This window comes from Aulostomus chinensis, chromosome 5 (assembly GCF_037954235.1).
Source record: "Aulostomus chinensis isolate RoL2024-O1b breed Wild chromosome 5, RoL_Achi_v1.0, whole genome shotgun sequence".
Lineage (NCBI taxonomy): Eukaryota > Metazoa > Chordata > Actinopteri > Syngnathiformes > Aulostomidae > Aulostomus > Aulostomus chinensis.
Window position 1 is genome coordinate 14,190,850 of NC_141324.1, and position 25,494 is coordinate 14,216,343.

Sequence of the window (25,494 nt, forward strand, 5' to 3'; positions counted from 1 at the left end):
GAGTGACCACGACCTTCTTAACACTGCATTCCATAGTGGTGGTACGTTATGTGTGAAAATTACCACTACCTAAACAATGTAAATGTAAATAAGTCTGGATCATTTTTCATGGTGGGCGGGACAATGGAGGTTTCTAGTTTTGAAACGTAAACACGTCCACATCAGGCAGCAGGTTGGGGTGGTCGTTGGTGCCAGCAAACACCAGATGTTACCCTTTGAAGCTCTAGTTAACGTTGTGAGGCGCAGTGTTATAAACTGATATGATTATTTTGGGGTCGTATGAGGTCATCATCCATTGGTTTTCAGAACAAAAAGGGAGGGGAGAATCAATGTCCATTTACATTTGACACTTTATTTGAAACATTTTCACCACGTTACCTTGCTTTCTCACTTTACTGCTCTGTAGTTCGTTTCTAGAGTTTCAACCTTTTCGCTTCCTTGTATCCTTGCACACGCAGGTCACTGTATTTCTCCACAACAGCTCCTTCTGTCTCAAACAGGTGATCTTACAAAAACAGAGTTGTTTGACGAGGGTAAAGAGGTGAAAATGTTACAAATAGCGCAAACGTATTTGGAGGATAAGACACTTGCTCTCTGTACAGTAGACACACTGACCCACAACGTCATAGACGTCACTGAATCCAAAATATCTTGAACCTGACAGACAATTTTTCAACATAACAAAGGGGGTTTTCTTCCTAAATCTAATTAACTGCAACAACACATCGTACGACGGAATTTTCCAAAAGTGAATGTCATTTTAAGACGCCGTTGACAAGTGACAAGTCTATTTAAACCACAAATCAACATTAACAGCTACCCAAAGCCTCATGCTGTTTAACCAGGGATTTCCAGGCTCCACTACAGGAAAAAAGGATCCTCACTGACTTGTTATTGGATTGCTTCTGTGTTGCTATGTAATTTCAATCATTGTCAGGCTGCCGCCACCACGTAATACAGAGTTAAGATGTCATGGTCATTTTCGGGGTTGAGATTGGATCGTTTTTTTATTTAATAAGATGATAAAAGAATATTAATAGTATCCCTAAATTTCTGTAAGTTGCTTATAGATGAACTGTTACACCATCTCTGTTGTTGCTGTCACTGCTGGTTTAAACCCACCGTCCAACTACTGGAGGTGCTGCTGAGGGAGGATCCGGGGTTTGGGCGTGCGAGGGGAGGTGGTTAGTTAAAGGGGTAGTTAAGGGGGAGGAGGGAGGGGTAGAGGAAGGTAGCGCAGGTATTTAGTAGAAGCAGGCAGGGTGGGCTGCAGGGGTTCACTGAGCATCTCTAATCAGGATAGGAGAAGGACTGCTAGCAAAGCCGTCCTCCAAGCTAATGCTTAACCTTTAGCACATTCTGACAAGACCTGCTGCTGGAGATCTTCCACCCTCCACCCACAAGTCTCCCCCTCCACTCCAACTATGCAAAAATGTCTTAAAACATCAAAGCTGACATTAACGTCTCATTTCCTTATGTAAATGCAAACTGAGAAAGAGAGGGGAAAAAAAGTTGTTCATTTCTCCCTGCCTCTTTCATTTTCAGTCAGAATCGTTGCTGCCCCCTTGAGACGAAGCCCGTTGCGCAGTTTTGGGTAGAAAACGGGTTAGGGGATCCTGGGGGCTGCTCTGCATTACCAAAACAAACCATTCAGCAAACAAACAATTAGACACTCATGAATTATGGACAAGCCATCTAAAATAGCAATAAAAAACAAGGGCTGGGGAGTTGTGGAGCAATTGCTGAGCTAATGAATCACATGTCGGTGTGTTGTTGTTTTTTTTCTTTTGAAACAGGCAGTTGAGTAGAGATCTATTTCTATGTGATCTATCTTAACGATTCCACACATGTCTGCGGATCCCAGTGCAAATGAGTGACAGCACACAAGGTAACACTGAGAAGTGCGGGACAAAACAGAGAGAGTGACAGAAGAAAGGTGTCTAGTAATCCACAACACGTGATTGTGCGTCAGCCATTTTGCTTTACAATTTGAGCCCGACAATATCCATTATTCACAAGCCTGTGTTTACCTCTCACAGACGCGCACAGTCCATGCAGCAATGATCCAGGACGATATACTGAACACCAGCAGAACAGTTCCTGGACAGATGGTCATGAGAGTCTTCATGACAAAGCGTGTGTTGAAGTTGATCTTGTTGAGGGCGCCGATGCTGCGAGACGAAGCGTCCGTGAACAGCTTGCTGTGAAGTAACATGACCCTGCCGATCAGGTAGAGTCTCAGGAACATGGGGATGGAGAGGATGATGTCCACGTCAGCGTCAGCCACTGACGGTGTGTATGTAAAGGCCAGCCGTGCCGTCCATGTGAAGACGTATTGGCCTGGGATGGGATGGATGGCACACACCAGCAGCTCCAGCACGATGAAGAAGATCCGCTCATAGGTCATGGCTATCCTCCAGTCGTCCGCACCGTTGTCGACCATAAACAGCTGAAGAAAGACACCCGGGACTCGTGTTAGTACATTCCCTTACTTCATGTTTAAAGCGTTAATTCCTCATCTGCTTCAACGCCTCAGTAAAGCAGGCTATCACTCACAGTATCTGCTGGTAAAATCTCGTGAAATTCCCAGCAACAGAAGCAATAACAAGAGACACTCAGCAAGGATCCCAGTCGGGATTCTTCATGGCAGCGCACGGTATCAGGTTCTACTACAAAACATCAGCTAATGTGGCTCTGTAGTTCAGAAAAGTTCATTCTACTGTTTTTCACTGACAGCAGCTTCTCGAAATAACATTCAATGCTGTACAACACAGACGCGCGATGCGTTCGAGTGGTTCAGGCCCGGTTCGGTTTCGGCACGGAAACGCGATTAATTCTGTGACGCGGGTGATTCAAACGGGATTTGAACGGCGGTCCAGAATCGGTTGGCACCAGCCACCAGCCACCAGCCTTTCACTGTGGACTTCCTTGTCTTTTAATGCGCGGCTGGATGACGTTGTTGCAGTGAATTTGGGGGAACCCCTCGAAAAAAGAAAAAAAGAAAAAAAAAAAAAAAAGATCCTAAACTGATTTACATTGGCATCGTTTGTGTTGCGGCCACGAAACTTGGACACAATGTTATTTCAAATATTCGATCCACTCTAATATCTACGTATCCAAATGCACTCTAAAAATCGGACTCTGGATGATTCCTAGCATTACTAACTCCACTTTCCTATCAAGTCATTGGCCTCATCAACAAAAACAATATTTCAATCTTCTTTTTTTTTTTTTAATTTCTTTCACAGCAGAAATCCTTATCATCGTCGCCACACAGATCTTAAACGCTGCTGGTAAAATGATATTGTGCTTAAAGAGTAATATTTAGTGGGTGGCGGACTCACCTGGATTTCCCGGGCATGGTACATTATTATAAGACCAAGCAATATAACAGTGGAAAGGCTGATAAGGCATTTCAGTGCAAATGAGTATGAAGATTCCTACGGTGAGAGAGAAAGACATGAAAAGCATCATTAGAAACCAGCATGTTCTTTGAATGAAACACATTTTTCATGACATCATCTAATATGATACTTAAAAAAAAATAAAGCACTCCTATTGATTTAATTTGAGGGCAATAGATGTGTGCTTTGTCAATATGTAGCGCAAAAACGCTGGTTAGGTTTCGTAGCATGAGAAACACAAAGGAACAGGCACATCATGTAGGCTGTATAGAGCTACACACACACACACACACACACACACACACACCCCACATGGTAAACACACATGCACACACTACTTATTAGCTTAAAAGTCTAGCTGCGGGCGGATAATGGGGTTTACACACAAACAGCGGCATCGCAACGCAGCTGCAGGTGGAGGTGCAGCCTGGTATTATCTGCTCGCCACCATCTAAACCACCAATTAATCACAGGCCGCCGCTAACAGGGGGACTTTCCGTTTAATGGCAGGTGCAGAAAAGGCAAGGCTAGCATTAGCGGGGGGGGGGGGGGGGGGGGGGGCGCCGTGGTGAGTGTTGCTGGTGATAAATAGGCCAGCTGGGCGCCAGAGCTACAGTGTGTGTGTGTGTGTGTGTGTGTGTGTGTGTGTGTGTGTGTGTGTGCGTGCTGGCGCGTGCACGAGAGCCATAGATCTACAAGCGTAGTACGCCAGCCCTCCCCTCCATGTCACTAAAACGTGATGGATCTGTTTAACAGCAGGATGGCGGTTGCACGGTTGTTATTATAATAATAACAACAACAAATGGCATAAACAACAAGTGGAAGAATCATTCATAATTGTCAGAGCAATGACTGCCAGTGTGAGCTGCTCAGTTATTACCCCGTCCTCCTCTGGTCTATATTACAAAATGTATTTTTAGCTATCAACTAGATTGCTTTGGCCCTCAGGTCGGCAACATGTTCTCAAGACATTTTAATGTCTGAAATTGTTTTGAGAAGTCCCCGGTGAAATAACATTGAGTAAACCAATTAATCCACCTGCCAGAGGTTCAAGGAGTTTTCAGTCCCAGCGCTGCCGCCTCTTAACGTGCCTGCCTCCTTCAGGGCTTGGAAAACCTTGGCGCTGCCTCAAGTGTCTGCGATCAGATGGGACACGGCACGGAAAATGGACCATCGGCAGCACAGGCCGCCCGTGTCGCTCTGAGTCGGGAGGTCATTTAGGTTTCGTCTGAGTTCGGCTTGATGAATGAACTGAGCTGCTCTCCTAAAACCTCGCGAATCGTCGTACAGATCACCACACAATTTACTAAGTTGTAGGAACACGAACACACACGCGCACACGCACACACACACACACACACACACACACGTACGCAATCAAAAAAAACGGCTAGCTTGATTGGTGCGAGGGGAAAGAGACGGCGATCCAAACTGTTCACCGGGGTGCAGGACAAGATGAGTTCTTCGCTTTACCGGTACACGTTTGGAGAATGCTCCCTGGAAAGGTACGTCTGTTACCTTAAAAGAACAATATTGACCTCAAAGATGCCGGAGGTTCAGCTTTTGACTGACAGAAAGGATACAAAGTGAACTGAGGAAAGGTTCTCCAACTAAGAACCCTTAAAAATGGGATGCCGAGCCATTCTTAAATGAAAGCGCCACACGGCCCACTCATGAGCAAGCGGACGCTGGGAAGGCTCCACCCTCCAGTCGTGATGATCCCACGCAGCTAAGACGTCACTCGACTGGGCCGCACTTGTGGTGGAAGTGAAGAAATGCACCAGCACAGCGGCACAGCAGCGATAAAAGTACCGTTCTGGTAATGTCAACAAAAACGAAGAAGATGTCACGTTCCATCGAGGTAGAGTGGATGTCGAATCATGCTGCATCTGATAAAGTGGCTGCACTGGGGTGCTGCAGTGGTTCTGTCCGAGCTCAAAACTGAACTTCTTGTTGGCACCAGTGAACTTTGATAAATACTTCACTAGCGTACAAAGGGATTTCGAACTCGGTTTCGCATTAAGTAGCTGCATGACGGTGAGAACAGTGAGCTGGAAAAGTTTAAAAAAAAATATTGAGAGGTGTTTTAAAGCTCCATGGAGCTGAGGGGAACTCCACAGGTCTCACTCACGGTACGCTGACACTGCAGTCGTCAGTACAATCAAAGACAAATAATCTATAATAAATCACAATATCCGTTCTCCCTGCTCGACCAGAGGGGGCGCTAGAGCAGCAACCACGACGTACACCTTCATCCGGCTTCCAACCAGCAGACACGGACGATTGGGTCTGTACGGGTGTCCGACCAGGACAAAAGCAACACGGGGAACTGAACCCGCGCCCCCATGATGGTAGGCAGCACAGCGGGCCTGGGCTGATGCCCTCTATCGTTGTGTTGGTTTGACAGAATCATGCAAAAAAAAAAAGGTCGTTGTATCATCGCCTCTTTAACTCAGTCACGCGCAAACTACTCATCAAAATGGCGAGATGTCAGAACTTTTAATGAAAACACTGATATTTGGTGCCAGCGTATTGATATCAGAGCCAAGAGGAAACATTACAACATATTGCATCATCGATGTTTATTAAACGTCAATATAAAAATACTGATTCAAAGCAGCTTTGAAAATGGGGTTTGTCTAAAAATGAGCTCGAAAGCCGTGAAGCCTTTTGTTTGAGTCACATTCGGGTCGAAAAGCAGAGCTAAAAGACACCGTCAGCTCACTCAGAAGCGACCCCGAGCCGAGTGCCTGCGACGGAGGGGCTACCTGGACACCATGGAACTAAACTGCACTGCTTTACTCAAGAGTCCCACTTTGAAGCATTTAGATATTTATCCCTTTTCTTATTAATACTGACCTTCCTCTTCATCTCTACTCGTCTTTATCTCTCTCTCCCTCCCTCCCTTAGTCTCCGTCTCCATATCTCGCTCTCCCCTGTTTCCTCTCTTATCCCTCTCCATCTCCCTCCTGCTGTGACCATGTGATTTTAGTTGCTGGCTTCAAAGGGAGTGACAGACAGACACAATGGCACCTGTGATGGAACCAACTTCAGTCTGATGATGATAAAGAAAATCTGAATAAAAAGCCATATAGTAGGAAAGATACTGAATAGAACAAAAATCTCCTTAAGTTGTATTTAAAAGCGTCAAAGCGCTAATAATGGCTGCTGTGACAGCTGCCAACCCCACACAACTCAAGACTTGACAATGGCAACACAACACGCACAAACACACTGCCCCCACACAAGCATCACACACATGCAGCCTACCTTAGTGTAAACCCCCCATGACAGTTCCGTCTCCGTCACCATGACGACAATCCCAAACATCCCAAAGATGAGTGCGTAGTCGCTGAGCCGCTTCCGCTTCTCAAACAGCGCCCTCCGGTGGCCGAGCTTGTAGCCAATGTCCCTGTTCTTCTTCTGCGGCGCCCTGCCTCCACCACGCCCACTGCCCTCCCTGACCAAGCTCTCGTTCGACGCTTTACTGGGGTCTTCGCCGCCGTTGCCCTTGGACACCACCACCTCCAGGCCAGAGCTGTGTAGTGTCTGCAAGGGCTGCGTCTCCGAGTCAAGATCCGCGAGGTTGCGGCGCGACGAGGACGCCAGACTGCCCACTAGTGGTCTCACCACTCCGCCATTGTACTTGCAGGTGTTCATGGCTATCTGAGGGAGTCGGCCGCTGCTCTCGGAGAGGGAGGGCTTGGATCCAGCATGGCTCAGCTTCTTCTGCTCAGTTGTGGCCTGTCAAAAAAGCAAAGAACGTTAACTACAATCATAACAATAAAGGAGTAAACCAACAATGTGTTGAAGAGACACACAGGTTTAGACTTTAAATAGAGCGTTGATGTGGGAGTCAGATCTCCGTGGCTCCAGAGAGGGAGGGAAGGATCTTGCAAAACAATTTTGGTTATAAAAGCAGACAGATTTAGTGCTCAGCAGGACATGTGTCCAAGTAGGAACCTTAAATATATTTGGTTATGAGATTTGTTAGGAAGACTTTATATAAATGTCACAGTGAAACAGTCAAACCTGCCTTTTGCCCTGTACCTGATGTTATGTTGTATGTTTCCCTTCAAGGAAGCACCGTCCAAACCAGATTGCTCAAAAACTCATCAATAATGGATGGACCTAGATGTATAAATAAAAACTATATAACCAATAGTGGACCCTAAAGTGCAGAAAATTGAATCTTTGCACCGCACAAATTTAGATATGAATGATTAATGCTCGGCGTGACCCTGTTTCCTGTCCGAGAAGAGGCTTCCCTGCAGAGATGAGCAGCGGGCCGCCCAACAGAGAGGAGGGGGCCTTCTCAAATCAGGCACGCTGCAGAGACCACGAGGAGGAAAACATTTCTTTGAAAACTCAAAGGATACTCTATGTCTTTAGTCTGTTGAAGGCCAGCTGCTGGTTGTATATTCAGCAGAGAATTTCTCATTAGAGAGATAATAGTGTGACATTTGTGACTATGAATCGCCCGTACTAAATGGTTTCTGTTCTGACCCGATGCCACGGAGACGTCGCTGTGCTTTCATCTCCTCGTCTATCGCTCCCTCCCTGGCAGGTGGGAGTCTGAGAGTGTCCCAGTTACGTTCCACCAATGCAAACACTGAGGAGCAGTCACCCCAGAAGCATCTATCTGCCTGTCGATCCTCTGGCCTACAGAGACTCGGCCACATTATCATAATGGGTTATGAAAACTTCACATGGAAGAGTGCCTTTTCCGAAACAAGTCTGGGTGTGTGATAGCACCGCTGGTCCTTTTTATTAGCCTTGACAAAGCATGCCTAATGCCTTTAAATGTGCTGGTGGGAATAAAGAAGTGCGGCCCTAATGGAAATTTACTAACTCCAGTCCTGTGATGCTATCATCGTGCACATATTGTGGTTCCATGAGAACAGGACTAAAGGTTAAGGATTAGTGCAGCCCATAGTGTTTCTAATCCCCTTTTCTGTATTAAATTGCTTTTTAATCTGTGCCATTAGGACCCTTCTACACTTTTGAAGACTACGGTAAGTGAATTTTAGTTTGGAATGACAGAAAATATTGCCGTTCTGGAAAGACTGAAAACAGAGGCGGTCGCGCCGAGGTCGGAGAGCCACAAACAAATAATTATGACTTTTAGAATTTTTGAAATCTTTCTTTTTTGTGTCTGCCTCTTCCTCACATTCTTCCCGACTAAGCACGCGAGTCGGTCATTGCTCCGCCCCCTCTACTGCGCAGGGCAACCCCATGGGACTACCACATGCTTCCTCCATCACGCGAGGCGTCATCGGCAGCATGTTGGTATGGACGAGCGGGACAGTTTGACCTCACTGGAAAAACCAGTCCAAAGAGTAAAATTCAACTGTTGTTAGGTGGTATTTTAATCAGTCTCTTAAAATGTTTCAAATGGCTTTTTGATGCGTCAACTCCTCAGTGTTAGCGGGACTACAGAAGTTCTTCATTCCTTTCATTCTAGGGTTCCTGGAATCAGAACATCTTGGTGTCATTCATTCTCTAAAGAGACTTTCTTGCTTTTGTGTAGGAGGTAAATATCTCTGTAGTCCTGCTCGGAGCTCTGAGTATTTTTAGTCACAGTCAAACTTTCACAGTGTTTCCGAGATGCTTGATATGTAAATTCAGTTCCTGGACGATGCTACCAGATAACAAATCCTAGAGACTCATCCAAGCCTCAAACACATATAGAATGTTTGTTAGCTTGTTTTTTTTTTGGCTTTTACTAAATGTTCTCATACTTTTATTACATTTTTGTTTTCTTGCTCCAACTTTTCTTGTAAGCTTTTTGGAGGGAGCGTGTTTGCAACTGCGGAGAGAGAAAGGAAATGTGGGGAAAACAGTAGTAAGGGAATGACATGCAAGTCGGCCAGCTGGGACTCGCTGCTCCTCTGTGAAACAGCAGGAACTACTTTTAACTGCAGACTGTTAATAGATTAAAGTGTGTTTGGCTTCACACTAAGTGAAGCACGTGTAATTGTCCCAGTTGAGAAGCTGCCATCTCTGAGGAAAATACAAACCGGTTGGTATAACTGCTCTCCAATGTGATAATGTTCCTGTCGTCCGTCAAAAGTGGTAAAAGTAGGATTGGAGAAGCATCATTTGAAGAGATTTGGTGAAAGTCTGACTCTCAGACACGGAGTCTTTGTTGGATCACTAGGGTACCAACTGAATTACTTCAAATAATCTGGGTGAGAGTAAAAAGTTCAAAAGAGAAAGAGAGTAGCCAGGTTTCCATCTCAAAGAGGAGCGAATCTTAAAAGCTTGCATTTCCATCTGTAGCAGATAAGCTATGCTAGTTTTGTCGGAAGATGGTGCTCTTGGCAACGTACCCCAACATGGCTGCCATGAAACACCGAGGCAGCAGCGGTCACAAATTAGTAACAAAACAAGTACATTCTGCATTTTTTTTTTTTTGAATGAGACCGAAGAATATTTTGGTCTCCTCATCCAACGTATCTGTTGCCGTCACCATCAGCCGTGTTGCTGCGCATTAAGGGAAGAACAGGAAAGATGCCGTCAGCGGAAATAGCCGTCAAGTTCCTTAAGTGTTTGCTATGCTTCAGAACGTATTCAGCCAATGTGTCTCCATCTTCCAATTTGCGCATTAACACTTGTTCGCACGAGTCAAAAGCCACCGAAGATTATGCAGATCAATATGAAACATGTTCATATTACATGGGTCATTTATCTCCTCACAACCAAAACAAGAAACACTTGGAAGTACCATGCGTTGTGTACGACACACTTCCTCCTGAAGGAACACACCACCTTGCAACAGCCAGATATTTAACAACCTTCTGCAAAACAATCGGCCAAAGTGAGATTTGAAAAACATCTGATGATGTGATTTAGTATGACTGAAGTTGAAATGTTGACCTAATAACTTGCCGGATGTACTGTCAGTTAAATATCCCTTCACACTGTGGCTGTTGTTTGGTTTTATTGCATTTGTGGCTTAGGCGATAAATAGAAAAACAAAAGACATTCCTGCACATTCGGAGTGGGAGCGCTGAAAAATTAGACCCAAAATGTTGAGCTTGTTTGGTTTCAAATGACCAGTTACATGAGGATTCATCAGGCTAATAAGGCCGTGTTGTGACAGTCATGGGACCACACAGGATCCTGAGATGTAAAAAGAGAACGTCCCAGGAAGTGTTGCTCCAATAAGGTAAATGACGAGGATTAATGATGGATACCAGGAGGTCGGGCTGCTGTTACATCCTCAGCTTTAGTTACCTCCACGTGGTGATCATTCATCTCTGAAGCAGGTCACGACTCACCCAAAATTCTTCAGTTTGTTACAAACACACTTTTCTTTTACGATATGCCAGAGACGATGCAAGAGAAGAAACGTGATCTAAGACAGAAGCTCATGGATGTACCCTCTCCGAAGCCCTTCACGTACTTTGAGTCCTCATATCACATTACAAAACCTCAAAGCACTCAGTCAATTTCATACTCTCGCTCACTTAGCCAACTGCCCGCGCACCGTCACGTCCCCCCCCCCCCCCCCCCGCCAACACGACTAAACACTGTGGCGAAAGGGCGCAGCGGGCCATGCGTCCCCCCACCGCCACTGAGGAGACAGAGGGAGGCTGCCTGTCCAGCCGACCAATGGCTCAATTTCATCCTGAATGGCACACAGCATCCAGGCTCTTTGAAATGGAGTCTCATAATCAAATTGAAAAGCCTCAGTGCAGAACAGTTTAAATGAAGGCAACTATGTGGCTCGCTCCTCTCTCTCTCCTGCCAGCGCAAATCTAATAGAAAATCCTCATTCTCTAGTGCTGTATGGGGTTACTGTGCTGCAAATTTGAAGGCTTATATACCCTAAAAATGGGTATGTGTGTTTGTGAGCATGGGGGGGGGGGCAGTTTGTTTAATTATGTGTGTATGTGTGTGTGGGCGGATGGATGTATATATGTGTGCTAGCTGAGTGAGCTGAGCCTCAGCCAGGCGTCAGATTAGGTCGGATATTGAAGCAGACAGTGAGCAGCTACAAAACGAAAAGTTGTTTGAGGCGATCCACGTGTGTTTGTGAAATCAGTTAACAGCTGACATGAAAAGGAGGATGACAGAGGAAGGAAAGACGGAGGAACAGACTAGGACCTGGAAATGGGAGGAGGGTGAAAGAGAAACGAGATAAAGGACAGAGAGGGGAGACAGCTCTCTGTGGGTGTCTGTGCCAGGCCCCAGAGTGATTGAGAGCTGGAGGCTACACTCTCCGGTTTGTCCCTGCACACTAGACGCTGTCACATTTCTCTGACAGGCCAGCAGGCAGCAGGGCTCCTCTGTCCGTCGCTGACCAGCATGTGGATCATTACTCAGCGCTGGTGAAGACGCAGGAAAACCTCACATTCATGGACGGCTCCCTGAGTGCTGCAGCAACAGGCAGGATACAGTCATACCGCAGGATTTGAACACGTATGTGTGCACGTACACGTGGAAACACGGTGATTGATCGAGAGGGTGATGATGATGAAGAATAACACCATCAATTAAAACGTGTCCTCTTTATCAGTGATGAGCCAAAAATCAGAGTAAGAGGGGTGTTATCGCCCTGTTCATTATGTCTTCAGTCTGCTGGTAATCTCTGCCCTTCTGTCATGGAGGTTCCTCCAAAAACAGTCCCACAGATTACTGTCACCTCACATGTCTGGAACGGCCAGTAAGTGTGTGGATGAGTGCTTGACGCTCATGTGGGTGTCAGACAAGACTCGCGTATGTGAGTTGATGCTCATGGAACTGACAGGCATGTTGAAGTCTGTTCTCTTCACCCGTAGTCAAACATTTTCCATGACCTCTCACACACACACACACACACACACACACACACACACACACACACACACACACACACACACATAGGAAAGTCACCTGTACATGCTACTGATGTACCGCAAGTATATTGCAACAAAATTAATATTGATGGCATCACATCAGAAATGTCTAAATTCATATTTCATAACACCATTCAACCATGTCATGTGTTATACAGTCAATAAGCTCGGCTAACATGCTGGGGGGAGGGGGTTAACAAAGAGGCTACCATGCTGTGCTGACCAGGTAACCAGCTTGCGGGTTTGAAGTAACAGTTTTGAAATGTTAATGCCATGCAAGGTAGCTGACTACATATACATGGACGGCAATAGTCTGAGTACTGGTGACACAGCAAATAAGATACTTGTTTAGGTGTTTTCATGCGAGTTGCTTGGAGAATATTTCATTCATGCTCGCACGCTGCAGAGGATCAGCTCAGATGTCAGACGATGTCATGCAGTCCAAAGCAAGTCACAAGTAACCACAATTTCAATAAACTAATTACAAGTCGGCAGCACGGTGGTGCAGTGGTCAGCACTGTGGCCTCACAGCAAGAAGGTTCTGGGTTCGAGTCCCGGCTCCAGCACAGGATCTTTCTGTGTGGAGTCTCCATGTTCTCCCTGTTCCTGTGTGGGTTCTCTCTGGTACTCCAGCTTCCTCCCACAGTCCAAAGACATCAAGAGGGGACGAGGCTGATTGATACTCTAAATTGACTGTAGGTGTGACTGTGAGTGTGAATGGTTGTCTGTCTCTATGTGTTGGTCCTGTGATGGACTGGTGACCTGTCCAGGGTGAACCCTCTCGCCACCCACAAGTTGAACACACATGTTGAAAGTGTTGCCAGAAAGTTGCCAAAAAACAAACTTCAATGAAGTGAAATGTGGCTTTTTTTGTATTAAGATTACCGCATAAACTATTTTCAGACAGTGGTTTTTTTTTTCCAATATTGAAGTCCATGTAAATGTAGTGACTTTTTTTTAGAAGCACCTGGTTGTAAAGATAGTAACACAGTTAAAGTGTCATTTTTTTTTAACTAAGGCAGTGTGAATTAACTATGCATGCTACTTTGTATCAATGCCTAGTTGGAAAAACATGGCGTACATATACTGCACAGTACAACACGACTTCAGTTTTAGAGATTCACAGTGGCTTCTCGTGGGTCTTATTTTCTAAGGCTATGAAACTTGATTGTGGTTTGGAAAAGATTGGTTAGATCCAGGTCGAGCAATGAGACGGAACAGAATTATTTCTCATTATCTACCAGAATCTCTGGCGTGTCTGATAAACTGAATGGAAACACTCATGAGATCACCGTTTGTCTTCCTCCTCACACTTCGATGATTCAGGCTGTTGCGGTGGTCCAAGTTTGAAGTGGCCCCTTAGGTTTCCACACATATTTCAGAAACCTCTTGTGACCATCACCTCGACTGCTGAGTCCAGCTTAACCCTCCTCTTATCCTTGGGGTCAATTTGACTCCATTTAATGTTCATCATTCAAAAAAATCATAGTTGACGTCTTGCTTTTGCTTCATATTTCATGACTTTTCCTAATTTGTTTGGGACAACTGATTAAGCAATAAAGTATCATGATATTTTTTCAGTGTGCTGAACACATATTGCGGGTAATGGTGTTCCTCTGGGGTCAATTTGATCCAAAGCTGTTTTAGCTGTGTAAAACGTGTGTGTGTGTGTGTGTGTGTGTGTGTGTGTGTGTGTGTGTGTGTGTGTGTGTGTGTGAGACCACACATCCCCACACCTGCAGGTGCAGAGTTGATTCTTTTGAGTTGATACATAAAAGTGGAGTGTGGAAAACAACAATTCCCAGGAGAACTGTGATACTTCTCATGGTGGGAATGTGGGATACAACTTGACTTGTGAACTCCTGCCAAAGTGAAGAGGCCAATGTAGGCTTGCCAGTGGATCACGTCTTTCTAACTGTACACGCCTCCCTTCCAAAATTAGCATCTCAAGTACAATATTTTAAATTGATGGTTATATGAAGAGTTTGAATAATGGCTTTATGTTTTCAACATGGCTGACCATGTCTGGTGGGACACACTCTGAGGAGAACATCTGCCTTGTTGAAGTGAGTAGAAGGACCATAATTTTCCATTTTTTGGGGAAAGGAGTTGAATAGTTAAATAAATATGTTTATGAGAGGAAGGGGGGGGTCACCAATATAAATCCATATCTTTATTCTGTGAGTCATGAATGTGAACCCCAAATTAGAAGAGATTTGAATGAAAGATTTTCAAGATACGCCAACTCTAAAACTAAAGGTTTGACCTGATGATGGCGCTACAGGAAAGGTGATATCATCACCAAAACCAACAGGGCTCCTACTCTGGTGGTCATTGATGTTGTCACTGAATTTGAGAAGATATGTATGAAAACATTTCAAGATAAATTAATTCTAATTTAAAAGTTTGCCTGCCTGATGGTGGCGCTAGAGGACAAGTCAACTCACTGATTAGGTTCCATTATTTATGTATTCAACAAATAAACAAAGTGCCTGACACAAAAACTTGGTCAAGAATTTTCTGTGAAGGGTTAGGGGTCAGATTGACAACGAGGGCTAAACGCGTCAGAAATATTTGAGGATAACAGGAGGGTTTAACGCTCAGCCAGTCTGATTTGCTGCACGAGGTAGGGATCCACTCTAGTCGCTCTTGGTATTAGTGGGCTGTGTGGGATCCCGGGGGGAAGCCCAATACAACAACTCAGCTCATTTCAGTCGACAAGAGAATTAAAGTCAGCAATAAAAACAGTAAAAACACTAAAAGCACCGCAATCGCCCGAGGGACACTATAACATTTACTGAGGCAAAGACTTATAATGTAGGATAATAGCGTTAAATCACAACAACACAAACAACAGTACTTTACCAGTCAAATCATGTAGAGATCACATTCCCTTCAACTACTAATCATCTGAAACATGATGAGGCCTTAATTAGTTTGTTTGGAGTGTTTGTTCTCTCTGTGATTAAGAAAACACACGAGCTAAACAAAGCCATTGGAGTCTAGAAGCAACTTTTTGAAGAGTGGACAAAATTGGAAGAACACTCCTCGGTATTACAGTCCAACAGCCTCCAAAATGACCCTGAAGATAAATCAACGCCTCCCCCAACACAGCCAGGAGAAACTGAGCATTATGATGCTCATGAAGGGAGGATTTACTGCATGGCCGTTGGGTTATACTACCTAATAAAGTGGCAGGTTGGTGTACTTGAGCTTCTGGAACTGCAGTACACAAGGAAAACACGCCGCTTTATTTGATTAGGTGTCAGAATCACTGTTTTGAATGACAGTCGGACGTCTTCAGTAAGAGTTGAAAAATGAGATGTCACCAAAAACAAAACCGCAGTGGAGAAAAGGGAGGAACGTGCCAGTGGGAACGGGTTATTCTTAGAACTGATAACGCACACAAACACGAATTAGGACCCAACAAGGCTGTTCCATATGAAATTGTGTGTCTTAAAAAAGTAGGTCCTATGGAGATTGGGGTTTGAACTGACTAGAGGGAGGAAGGGGGGACTTTCCCTGTGGGATGCCCACTGCCTCATTAGGAACAATTTCAATTTCCAGCAAATTAAAGGGGAGGTGTATAAGAAACACGGTATGTAGATCAGGGCCATGAAAAAATGGACTGCACTTGACAAGACTTTGAGAGAACTGAACCTGCTAATGTGTGACAAAATAATAATCAGGAGCAGAAACTCCCCTAATGACTGAAGCTGCCCATCACCTTCACACATATGAGCTAATGACCCAAAAAAACACGCAATGTCCCTGAAACTATTTGACACAAAAGCGTCTAATAATGTCAGCAAATCAGAAGCTCTGAGAGCAGCTGCAACTTTTTGAGCAAAATGGATCATCGTTCTTGGAAAGTAATCCTGCAGGGGCTAAATGGGAGAAGTGACCAAACAGGAGATGAACCCATAAGAACACAGCTCCAAGTAGTCAGATAAAAGCTCAGACTCAAAGACAGGGTTTGGTACACAGAGATCCAAACGTACCATGAGGGAGCAGAGAACCTGTAGTCCAGGGTACAAGCAGTAATGACAAAAACAAGGCTGGAACACAAGACACAGAGGAGGGGAAGCACGTAGCCAAACACTCAAGCGGGGCACGATAATTGGACACAGGTAGAGCACATCAGGGTGGGGCAGAGCACCGCCGCGGAGGGAAACGCAGGAGAGGAGGAAGTTACCAGGAGAGAGCGACGTAAGCAAGAAAATGAAAAAGGAAACGATAGGTAATGTAAGTAAAACAAAAAACATGATCACGTAAAAGAGCGGGTCCTTCACCTTTTCGCAGAACATTCCAGAAATGTGTGAACGTCGCGGCTTGACCAAAGCCATGAAAATGTTTGTTTCAGCTCGTTAACAAGAAAACATTCAAAAATATCAAAACAGCAAATGAGAACATATGAAAGGTCCTGAAACAAACTGAAGAAGTTCTCTTGTTTAATCTATAAATCACATACAGGATTAAATACATGATTTTTTTTCACTCTGATTAGATTTAATTGATACAGATTTGTCACATAGGCGACACGAGCTGAGAGAATTTTGCAAGCATCAAGTGAGTTCAGCAGCGGCAGAGCGTGAAAGAGCCTGGTCCAGATTGGCTGGCAGAGTAAAGAGAGATGTCATAAATAAGAAGCACTCGAATGACGTCACAGATTCTCCTTCCTCAAGATCCAGCAGTGGCTTCTGTTTCAAGCAAAAATATATCCAGACCCTGTAAATTTGGTCCTCAAACGGTACCGTGACGACCAACCACCTACCAACTGTTCTGTGCAGTTGGAAAAGGGCAACGGTTGGTTTGTGGACTTTGGAATTTTCTCGTCGTCCTAATATCAAACCGGACGTGATCGTTTTTGCATGAGGGGTTGGAGCTGAGGAGGAGCACCTCCGTCTTGATGCTCCACCTAGCTGTTAAAAATTGAACTGTTCAATACACAACCCAAGGTTCAATATGGAAGTGAACCACATTTTTTTGGTTCAGCGGGGAATAAAAATGTATATTTGATTGTTGGCTCACATGCACGGGTAGCTCATTAGCTCCGCCTCCGCTGAGAAAGTACACTGGGGTACACAGGCACACCAGCGACCACTAAGGACAGTGAAACACAGGTCATTCATTTCAGCTCATGCTGGGGATGTTTTTCTTCTCTTTAGTGTAAAAATCAAAATGAACCGAACCATAACTGTGACTAAAGTACCGTTCCGCCAATGGTCCACGCGCAGCCAGGTTAGCTACTTGTTTTACCGTGATTTTGCTCAAAGTGGGACCATAATTGACATCATCATTCTACAATGCAGAGGATTTGAGACCATAAACTTGGGTTTTAAATGTTTATTGATAAATCAGATAAAATGTTGGTTCATCTTTCTATACATTGTTTTGTGGCAGTTGGAGAAGTCCCCCTGCTGGCCATTAAAGAGAATGCCATTTCCAAGTCCACTCCGAGTCTCTGTATTACCTCTGGTGAGATTCTCTGAGAGTTGCTGTTGATGTCAGAATGCCTCTTTTAAACCTCCTTGATGTCTGACATTGAACTCAGGAAAAGGGACTAGAGGATCATTTCCACGTTTCACTAATCGGCTCTCTAAAGCTCCCTCTTTATTTCAGCTAATCAACAGTATTTCCCCATTTGCCTCCATAGACTCCCATTATGGCTGATTGCTTGATTGATGCTAGATTTGTGCTGATAACCCCCTCGTGAAGACGCACACACACACACACACACAGACACACACACACACACACACACACACACACACACACACACACACACATTCCCACACAGGCTGAGATGTACGAGAGGAGGTGTAGGATTGAAATCACTGTCACACAACTCTGTACTGTCATGAATATTATTCCCAGTCCCACATACATGATGTCACGCATGTCTCTCATTGAGCGACATTCCTGCCGCGGGAGCTCAACCCTTCACGAATGTTCACGATATATGTTGTTTTATAAATTCATATTACTTTCACCTCCTGTCACCTTTTAAGATTAAGTCGTGGCAACATTTGAAAGTGAGGAACACTGACTGACCAAATGTGCAGCCAGCGCATCTTGTCTGGTAATACTTTGTCATTCCACAAGAGGCGACAGTGAGTCGCTGAAGCATGAAGAAGATGCAGGCGTAACCTTGGACTTACTGTCGCTATCGTAGCTCTTCACCCAGCAGCAGAGGGGAACGATACACAAGCACTGCTGCAGCAGAGTGATGAACTTTCTCAAACAAATTTGCAGCAATCGCATTCTTTCAGTCACAAGGCAAAGCTTGTGATTGAGTGAGTGTTGGAATGTAAATTGTTCTCTAAATTAACAGTTGTACCTTGACCTCACAACCTTCCTCTTTCTTCACAGCAAGGGCAAACAGCTCAACCTTGATTTGGAGTGACTGAGTCAGATTTAATAAACATAAACCTGCTGACTCAGACTGGGAACCAATTTTTAACTTTGGCAACACTGGCAACTATGACAGCTGGTTATATCTAGGAAGTCCATGGTGAGGCATGAGGGACCCTTGTCAGGATATTCATGGGGGCTGGAGCCCCTGCTGTCTTCAGGCGGGCGGCAGGATACACTCCCTCAGTCCATCACAGGGCCACACGTAGAGACAGACACCCACTCACAGTCACACCTACAGGCAATGGAGTCTCCAGTGAACCTAACAAACATGTTAGCTTGTGATGGTTCATTATGCTCACTTCTTTTGGCCACCAGGTGGCGCTATGATTGTGACATATTCAGCCTGTAGATGCCGTTTGGCCGGGACTCTCATTGTCCAGGTCTGACCATTGAATGAACAGCATCGTGTTCTTTTACGCCATATCAAAACTGGCCCTGTCGCCATGGTAACACTGTTTAATGAAAACTCACAGTCTTCCAGTCCAGTAATCCATCACCAAGTTTTTAAGGTGTTTCTGAGATGGATCTGGCCAAGGAGTACATTAATGTGTAAAAAAAACAACAACCAAAATCATGTAATTTCCTGTTGCCACCAGATGGCGCTATGACTTATTTGCACCAAATGTACTTCCTTGGCCCACGCTGCACCACTTCACCAAGCTGGGTGATTATTAGTTATTAAATAGTTCCCACATAATCCTGCTGACAGGAAAACACCACAGAAAACATGACATTCGTAGAGAAGGTAGTTACTCTCACTAGTATATAACTATATATAAAACTATGTATACTACAAATAATATTGTAATCAATAGTTAAGGAGTAGCGGTACATGTAGGAGGGTTTATAACAGACTATTTATACCTCATGTAACATGATGATGTTGTCCGTGGTATGACGTAATGGGTCCTCGTACTTTTTTCCGCCATGAAAGCAACTAATGCATGTGGTCGGGGACCCAAAGCAAACACACACACACACACACGCACACACACACACACACGCACACACACACACACACGCACACACACTTAACCACAAGAGCTTGAAATACAGCTTTATCTATTTGGCCCCTGACAACTAAACCATCTTCATTAGTTGACTGTTCCCTTGGCAGCTATTTGATGTCCCAACAGGACCACAGGAGCCATATGTTTCCCCACAGACATTATCACCCTTAAGTGCTCCATAACCCACACTAAACCCCCCTACAACCCATACCTGTTAACACACAATAATCAGATCCAAGCACGCACTGCGCGGCCACCATTTTCACTGTGAGGAGACTGTAAGTCATTTGAAAACGAGCCCTCTGTAAATTCAGGCTGTGGCACTTTCTTTCTCTCCCCACGGCAAAAACATCAATAGCAGAGAGAGAAGCCAGGACAACCTATAGCACAGGACAGATCAATAGTGCAACAAACTCAGTAAAGATTGACTGGAGAGTTGCCTGGATACGTCCCGCTTGAGATTTATGACAGGATGAGGACGCCAGCCAACGGGAGAGGTAGGACGATAAGAGAGGAAGAGAAAGAGAGAGTGATGGGGGATAGCTCTTCTTTTTTTTCAGGGTCAAGTGAATCCTCACCCATGTCTTACTGAGAATGCATCGATTATAAAAGACAACTATCAGTGAGTTTTTCATTGCAGAGCAAATAAACAGCAATAAAAAGGACTAGTTTAATCTGGAGCGGCGTTAATCTGATCACCATTCCTCCTATTCAAGTTATCTTCCAATTCCATTTCTAAGAGGAGACCTTCCATAGAGAAAAGGGAGTATATCAGACGGTATATCAGACAGTATATGTCTGACATTCCAAATGGAAAATTACTGAAACAGTGACAAGATGAAATGAGAAGATATCAGGTTTCATTGCTGCTCCACTCAAAGAGAGAACTCTTAGCATATGTCACCCGGCGCTGCTGCAGCGCTCTTCCATAGAGTCAAGCTAATTGAATATCCTTATCTGCCTCTGAGCCCCCTTTTCTCTGTTAAAGTGAAACAGAGGCCAATTGGAAAAGCAGCACATTTGCATTCAACACACACACACACACACACACACACACACACACACACACACACACACACACACACACACACACTGCACTTTACAACGCTGCGTGTAATCTTTGAGGTAGGTGAACCAATAACCAGACGCCATACTCTACTGAACGGCAGCTATCTTTCATGCCGTCTATTATGTCTCACATGATAAAAGTTCTGGGAATTGTACGAACAGCCTCAAGCTACGGTTTCCCAGTGAGCTTTTTTTTTTTTTTTTTTTCCTTTTTTTTTTTTTGTTATGAAGTACTGCAGTTAATGCCCCCTGGGCCCTTTAGTGTAAATTGATTCTATTTTAAAAAAAAAAAAAAAAGAAAAAAAAGAAAAAAAAGGGAGCTTTAAAAAGAGAGAAAAGACGTAGCTGGGGAGCAGAAATGATTGAGAATGGACTCTGAAAGAAAAAGAAAGCAGGAATGGGTGGTAGCTTTGTCCGTGAAAGGGTTAAAGAGAAAATGTCAGTGACAAAAGGGGACGTGCGCAAACCAGTGGACCATTAAGGGGTTAACAGTGGGAGAGAGGTCATTAATGGAGGCAGCTGTATAGGAACTACAACATGCAGAGAACCATAGGAAACACACAGGCAGTGAGAGAGAGAGAGAGTGAGGGAGAGAGAGAGAGTGAGAGAGAGCGAGAGTTCTCGTATCTCATGTCAGAGGTGTGTGACACGCTAACAAGATGTTTCATAAGATGAGCATGTTGAAGAAGGTGGCATGTGTTGCTGGATGCTGGCCAGATGCTATGTCTAAAAGCATGTGATTTCCTTTTTCTCCCTCTTCTTCTTCTTCTTCTTCTTCTACTTCTTCTTCTTCTGCATGACTGCGGGCTGCAACCTTCACCATCTCAAGAAAAGACTCCACACAATAATGATATAGTGAAGCCAGCCTCCCACTCATTCACTTCTCCTGCTCGCCTCTTTGCCTCATCTACAGTATAAACACAGGTACACACAATTGTGCACAATACACAAAAGCCAAACACACACACACACACACACACACACACACACACACACACACACACACACACACACACACCAGAGAAATGCCACATGAAAACAGATGGTTTGCTGCGGAGAGGCAGCTCGCTCTCCCCTGATTGCACGATTACTACCATGGCTGTTTTATTTCTAGGTGATTTGAGGTAACTGATGAATTAAAACTGATGAATTAAAACTGCTTCACTCGTCCTCTGCTCCAAAATGTTGGAAATCAGCCATGATGGCTGCCAAAACAAAACACACTTTTAACACACACGGGGCTTCTGATTGGTGACAGCGATTTCTTTTTTACATTCCCATAAACAAGCGCTGACAGAGGACGAGCAAATTTAGTGAGCCAGAAGGTTTGATTTGGATGGAATAAAATAAAATAAATAAAATAAAATAAAACACAGAATGATTAAATTGAATAAAATCAAAAGTGTAAAGAAATTATACTGTAAATCCTTGTTTAAGCGCTTTCCTTTTTCATGAGATTAAAATGCTCTATAAATACACGACGTCTTTTTCATAATTTGATCAGGCAGCAGCGTGAGACTTTGCACGGAAGTTTGTGAGTTTGGTGTAAGTGAAGTAAGAAAAAAACTGGAAGCAGAAACAGCGATAGGTGGACAAAAGACATTTTAACACAACAGTGTGTGAGTGTTTGGTTTGGGCTGCAGCTCATCATTTAGTTGAGCTTTGACTCTTGAAAAGGTTGGAGCACCTCTGACATAGTGGTATTTTTGTTTGTTCAAAGAAATACAAGTCACAATTTTCCACAGAGCGCTGAAGGCAGACTGACGAGATGTGGATCAGCTTGGCCTTTTTGTTCTTCTTGAATATTTAACAGCGGCCAGAGGAGGATGTGATTGAGTTTTACAGAGGAACGGTTGTGTATCATGTGCTGTAAATTAAGTCTTGTAGCAGCTCAGGGGATCTCAAGTCCAAGTCTGACCTGGGGGAACGATAGAGACTGGTGGTGTGTGTGCGTGTGTGTGCGTGGGGGTGATACTACGTACTGTACATACGGGTGATGGAGGAGAAAACATCTTGAATATATTGTCCAACACACACATGCATGTATTCAAATGGAAGACAAGAGCACACACCTTAAACCGCAAAGCAAACACAGCTCCACAATGACAGGAGAGGCAGCACTTTCTCATCTCCTTACTGCACTCCTCCCCAACAAAACTGAAATGACTCACTCCAACGCCAACAATATTATGTAGAAACACACACACCTGCAGCTTCTCTCTCTCTCTCTCTCTCTCTCTCACACACACACACATAAAGCCATCTTTGCCCATCTCTCCAGCATTATAATGAATGACAAATATCAGCTTACAGCTACATTACTCAAACTGTCATACTCCTCTGTGTTGTGATCATGCTCTAATGCAGGAACGGCCTCAGATCAATAACCTAATTAGCCATAAAGCATATGCACCGAGGTGATACATTATGCCTGGCATCCTTTGGCTAGCATCTCACAGGAATTACCATATAAATGAACTGTGGTCATTTATTAAGCAGGAGTCACAGTGAGGAATTGGCATGCAGAGTAAAAATAAATAAATAAAGGAATCGTAAGTTACAACACGCATTATTAAAGAGGAGCACCGTGAGAGGTCAAGCAGTCAAGTTACAGCGTTGGCAGAGCGAAAACATCTGCCGTGCTGTGGCTCTACCCCTGTAGTAAGCGGCGCTGAGTGGCTCATGGCGGCCGAGGAAACCCCCCAACACGCTTTCTTTCTACCCTTTGTATTCAACTGGACTGCAAGTAATTCAATACACCTCTCCTTGTGCCGGCTCGCTCAAATGAAACGCAAAGCGAATGAACTATATCAAGTGGAGCACTGTATGAACAACACTTGAGGTAATATCACTTTGTGTGTGCGTGCGTGTGCATGTGTGTGTGTGTGTGTGTGTGTGAGAGAGAGAGAGAGAGAGAGAGAGAGAGAGAGAGAGAGACATGTAACACTGCAAATCCTAAAGATGTTCTGCACATGATTCCTTGACCGCCCCTAAGAGAGACTGTCTGCTACACAATGCCGGGCTGATCTCTCCATAGCAACACACATGGTAACACATCTATTTCAGAGCAGGAGCGCAGCGCAGCACTTAAACACAGCAGACCCAAAAAAAGAAGAAAAAAAAAAAGATAAGGAAAACAGCAATCAATTATTGAAAGAGCTTCATGTTCATACTTACTGTCTGTGTGTTGCCAGCTGAAGCCTGAACTAAGAGGCTGGCACGGCTCACACCTACGTTCTCCACAGCAGTGGCCCTCCTTCGTCATATACAGAGGATGTGAACTAGGATCTGCCCCTTGTCTGACATTTAATTGTTCAGCCGAGTGTGTTTACTTTCAAGGTGTTGGCCGCCCTGGCAGACGGCAAAGCAAAAAGCCAGTGGAAACACAGACGCCTAATGAGAGACAAACAAAAGGAGGCTGTGTAAGAGCAGCGGAGAGATGGCCGATAAAGAAAGTTTAAATCAACATAATGTTTCTCCTGGCATTAGTCGGCTAGTAAATCATAACGCTGTAAGCAGGTCTGTCAACATCGATTGTTACCTCAGCGCTATTTCAGAGCTAACACACCACTGATAAGACAAACTACTTTTTTAAAGAGAGCCGGCAGCCTAATTACCTCAGCATTTTGCTTGATTTAGACAGGAGGGAGAGCGAAAGTGCTCTGTTAGGATTCACTTAAAACAAATGATCCTCGTCGTTAGAAAAACTGAACATCCAAAAGCAGAAATGCCAAACAAAAGAGATTTAAATGAACTAAAGTGGGATAACTGTAAATATTTGACACAAACTTTACAAAAAGAATACGATGTCTTTGGTTTACTTTGTTGTTCCGTCAGATGTTTCCACTTTTGTTCCTGTGTGTGGGGAACAAAATCAGGCAGCTTCTCAAAGCTCAAACTAAACACCAAAATCCTCCAGACAGACTCAGAGAAACACGGAGCTGGTGGGAACTTTAGCGTGTGCTTGGGTTCTAGATCACATCAGTGATTAAAGCATGTTGGACTCCACTTTGGATGGAGCTTTACAGAATGGTTTACTGTAATAGCTTTCCTCCTTCAAGCCATCTCGTGATATTATATCCTTCTGCGCGTGACACACGCGCACACACACACACACACACAAAAGCACGCACCTGCACAAACACACTCAGGTGTACCGCTGCACGTGGCTGATGTGACAGGAAAAGACGCCATGCAATGAATGCTTTTCTTTCTTTTGTTGAAGAACTCATCAGGTTTGTGCACCAAAGTAGTAAATAGTGACGACGGAGCCCCAGATTAAATTACAGGGTCAAAAAAAACAAAAGAAGGGGGGGGGGTGATCTGATATCGCGATGAAGGAAAGAACTGAACGGGATCAGATGATCGACTCAAAATCTATTGTGCTCAAAGATTCAAATACAAATAACCCCTCCATGAAAATCCTGTGTAAATCATAAAGTTTCTTCAATCCAACTTCCTTTTTCAAGCAATCCTGTGGTTTTTGACTCCTCAAGTGTGGCTGCAACACTCTGTGCTTCACTGTCGTAACATAAAACGGAAACCAAGACTATAATGGATGGCCTGCAACAATTAGCTCGAGGCTAATCTTGACTCTTTATGTGGAATGTGAACATTGAGCGCTACCGAGATAGCTGCAGAAATAGCAACAGATTGTTAGCTCACTGTAGTCAGGCGCTCCGAAACCCACAATGATCTCAGTGTTTTGTTTTTTTTAAGTGTTCAAGGTCAATGCCAGACTAAAAAAAAAAA

At 44.3% G+C, this 25,494-nt stretch overlaps 1 protein-coding gene across 2 annotated transcripts in view; it reads right to left on the minus strand.

The window, feature by feature from the left end:
• Nucleotides 1-25,494, minus strand: part of kcnn1a (potassium intermediate/small conductance calcium-activated channel, subfamily N, member 1a) — a 53,265-nt gene that overhangs the window by 22,287 nt on the left and 5,484 nt on the right. For both annotated transcript variants that reach the window (XM_086203335.1, XM_086203336.1), the window contains exons 2-4: nt 6,675-7,148; nt 3,345-3,440; nt 2,031-2,449 (exon numbers count right to left, since the gene is read on the minus strand). In XM_086203335.1, coding sequence (XP_086059461.1) covers nt 2,031-2,449; nt 3,345-3,440; nt 6,675-7,148 — 989 coding nt within the window. The remainder of the gene's footprint in view (nt 1-2,030; nt 2,450-3,344; nt 3,441-6,674; nt 7,149-25,494) is intronic.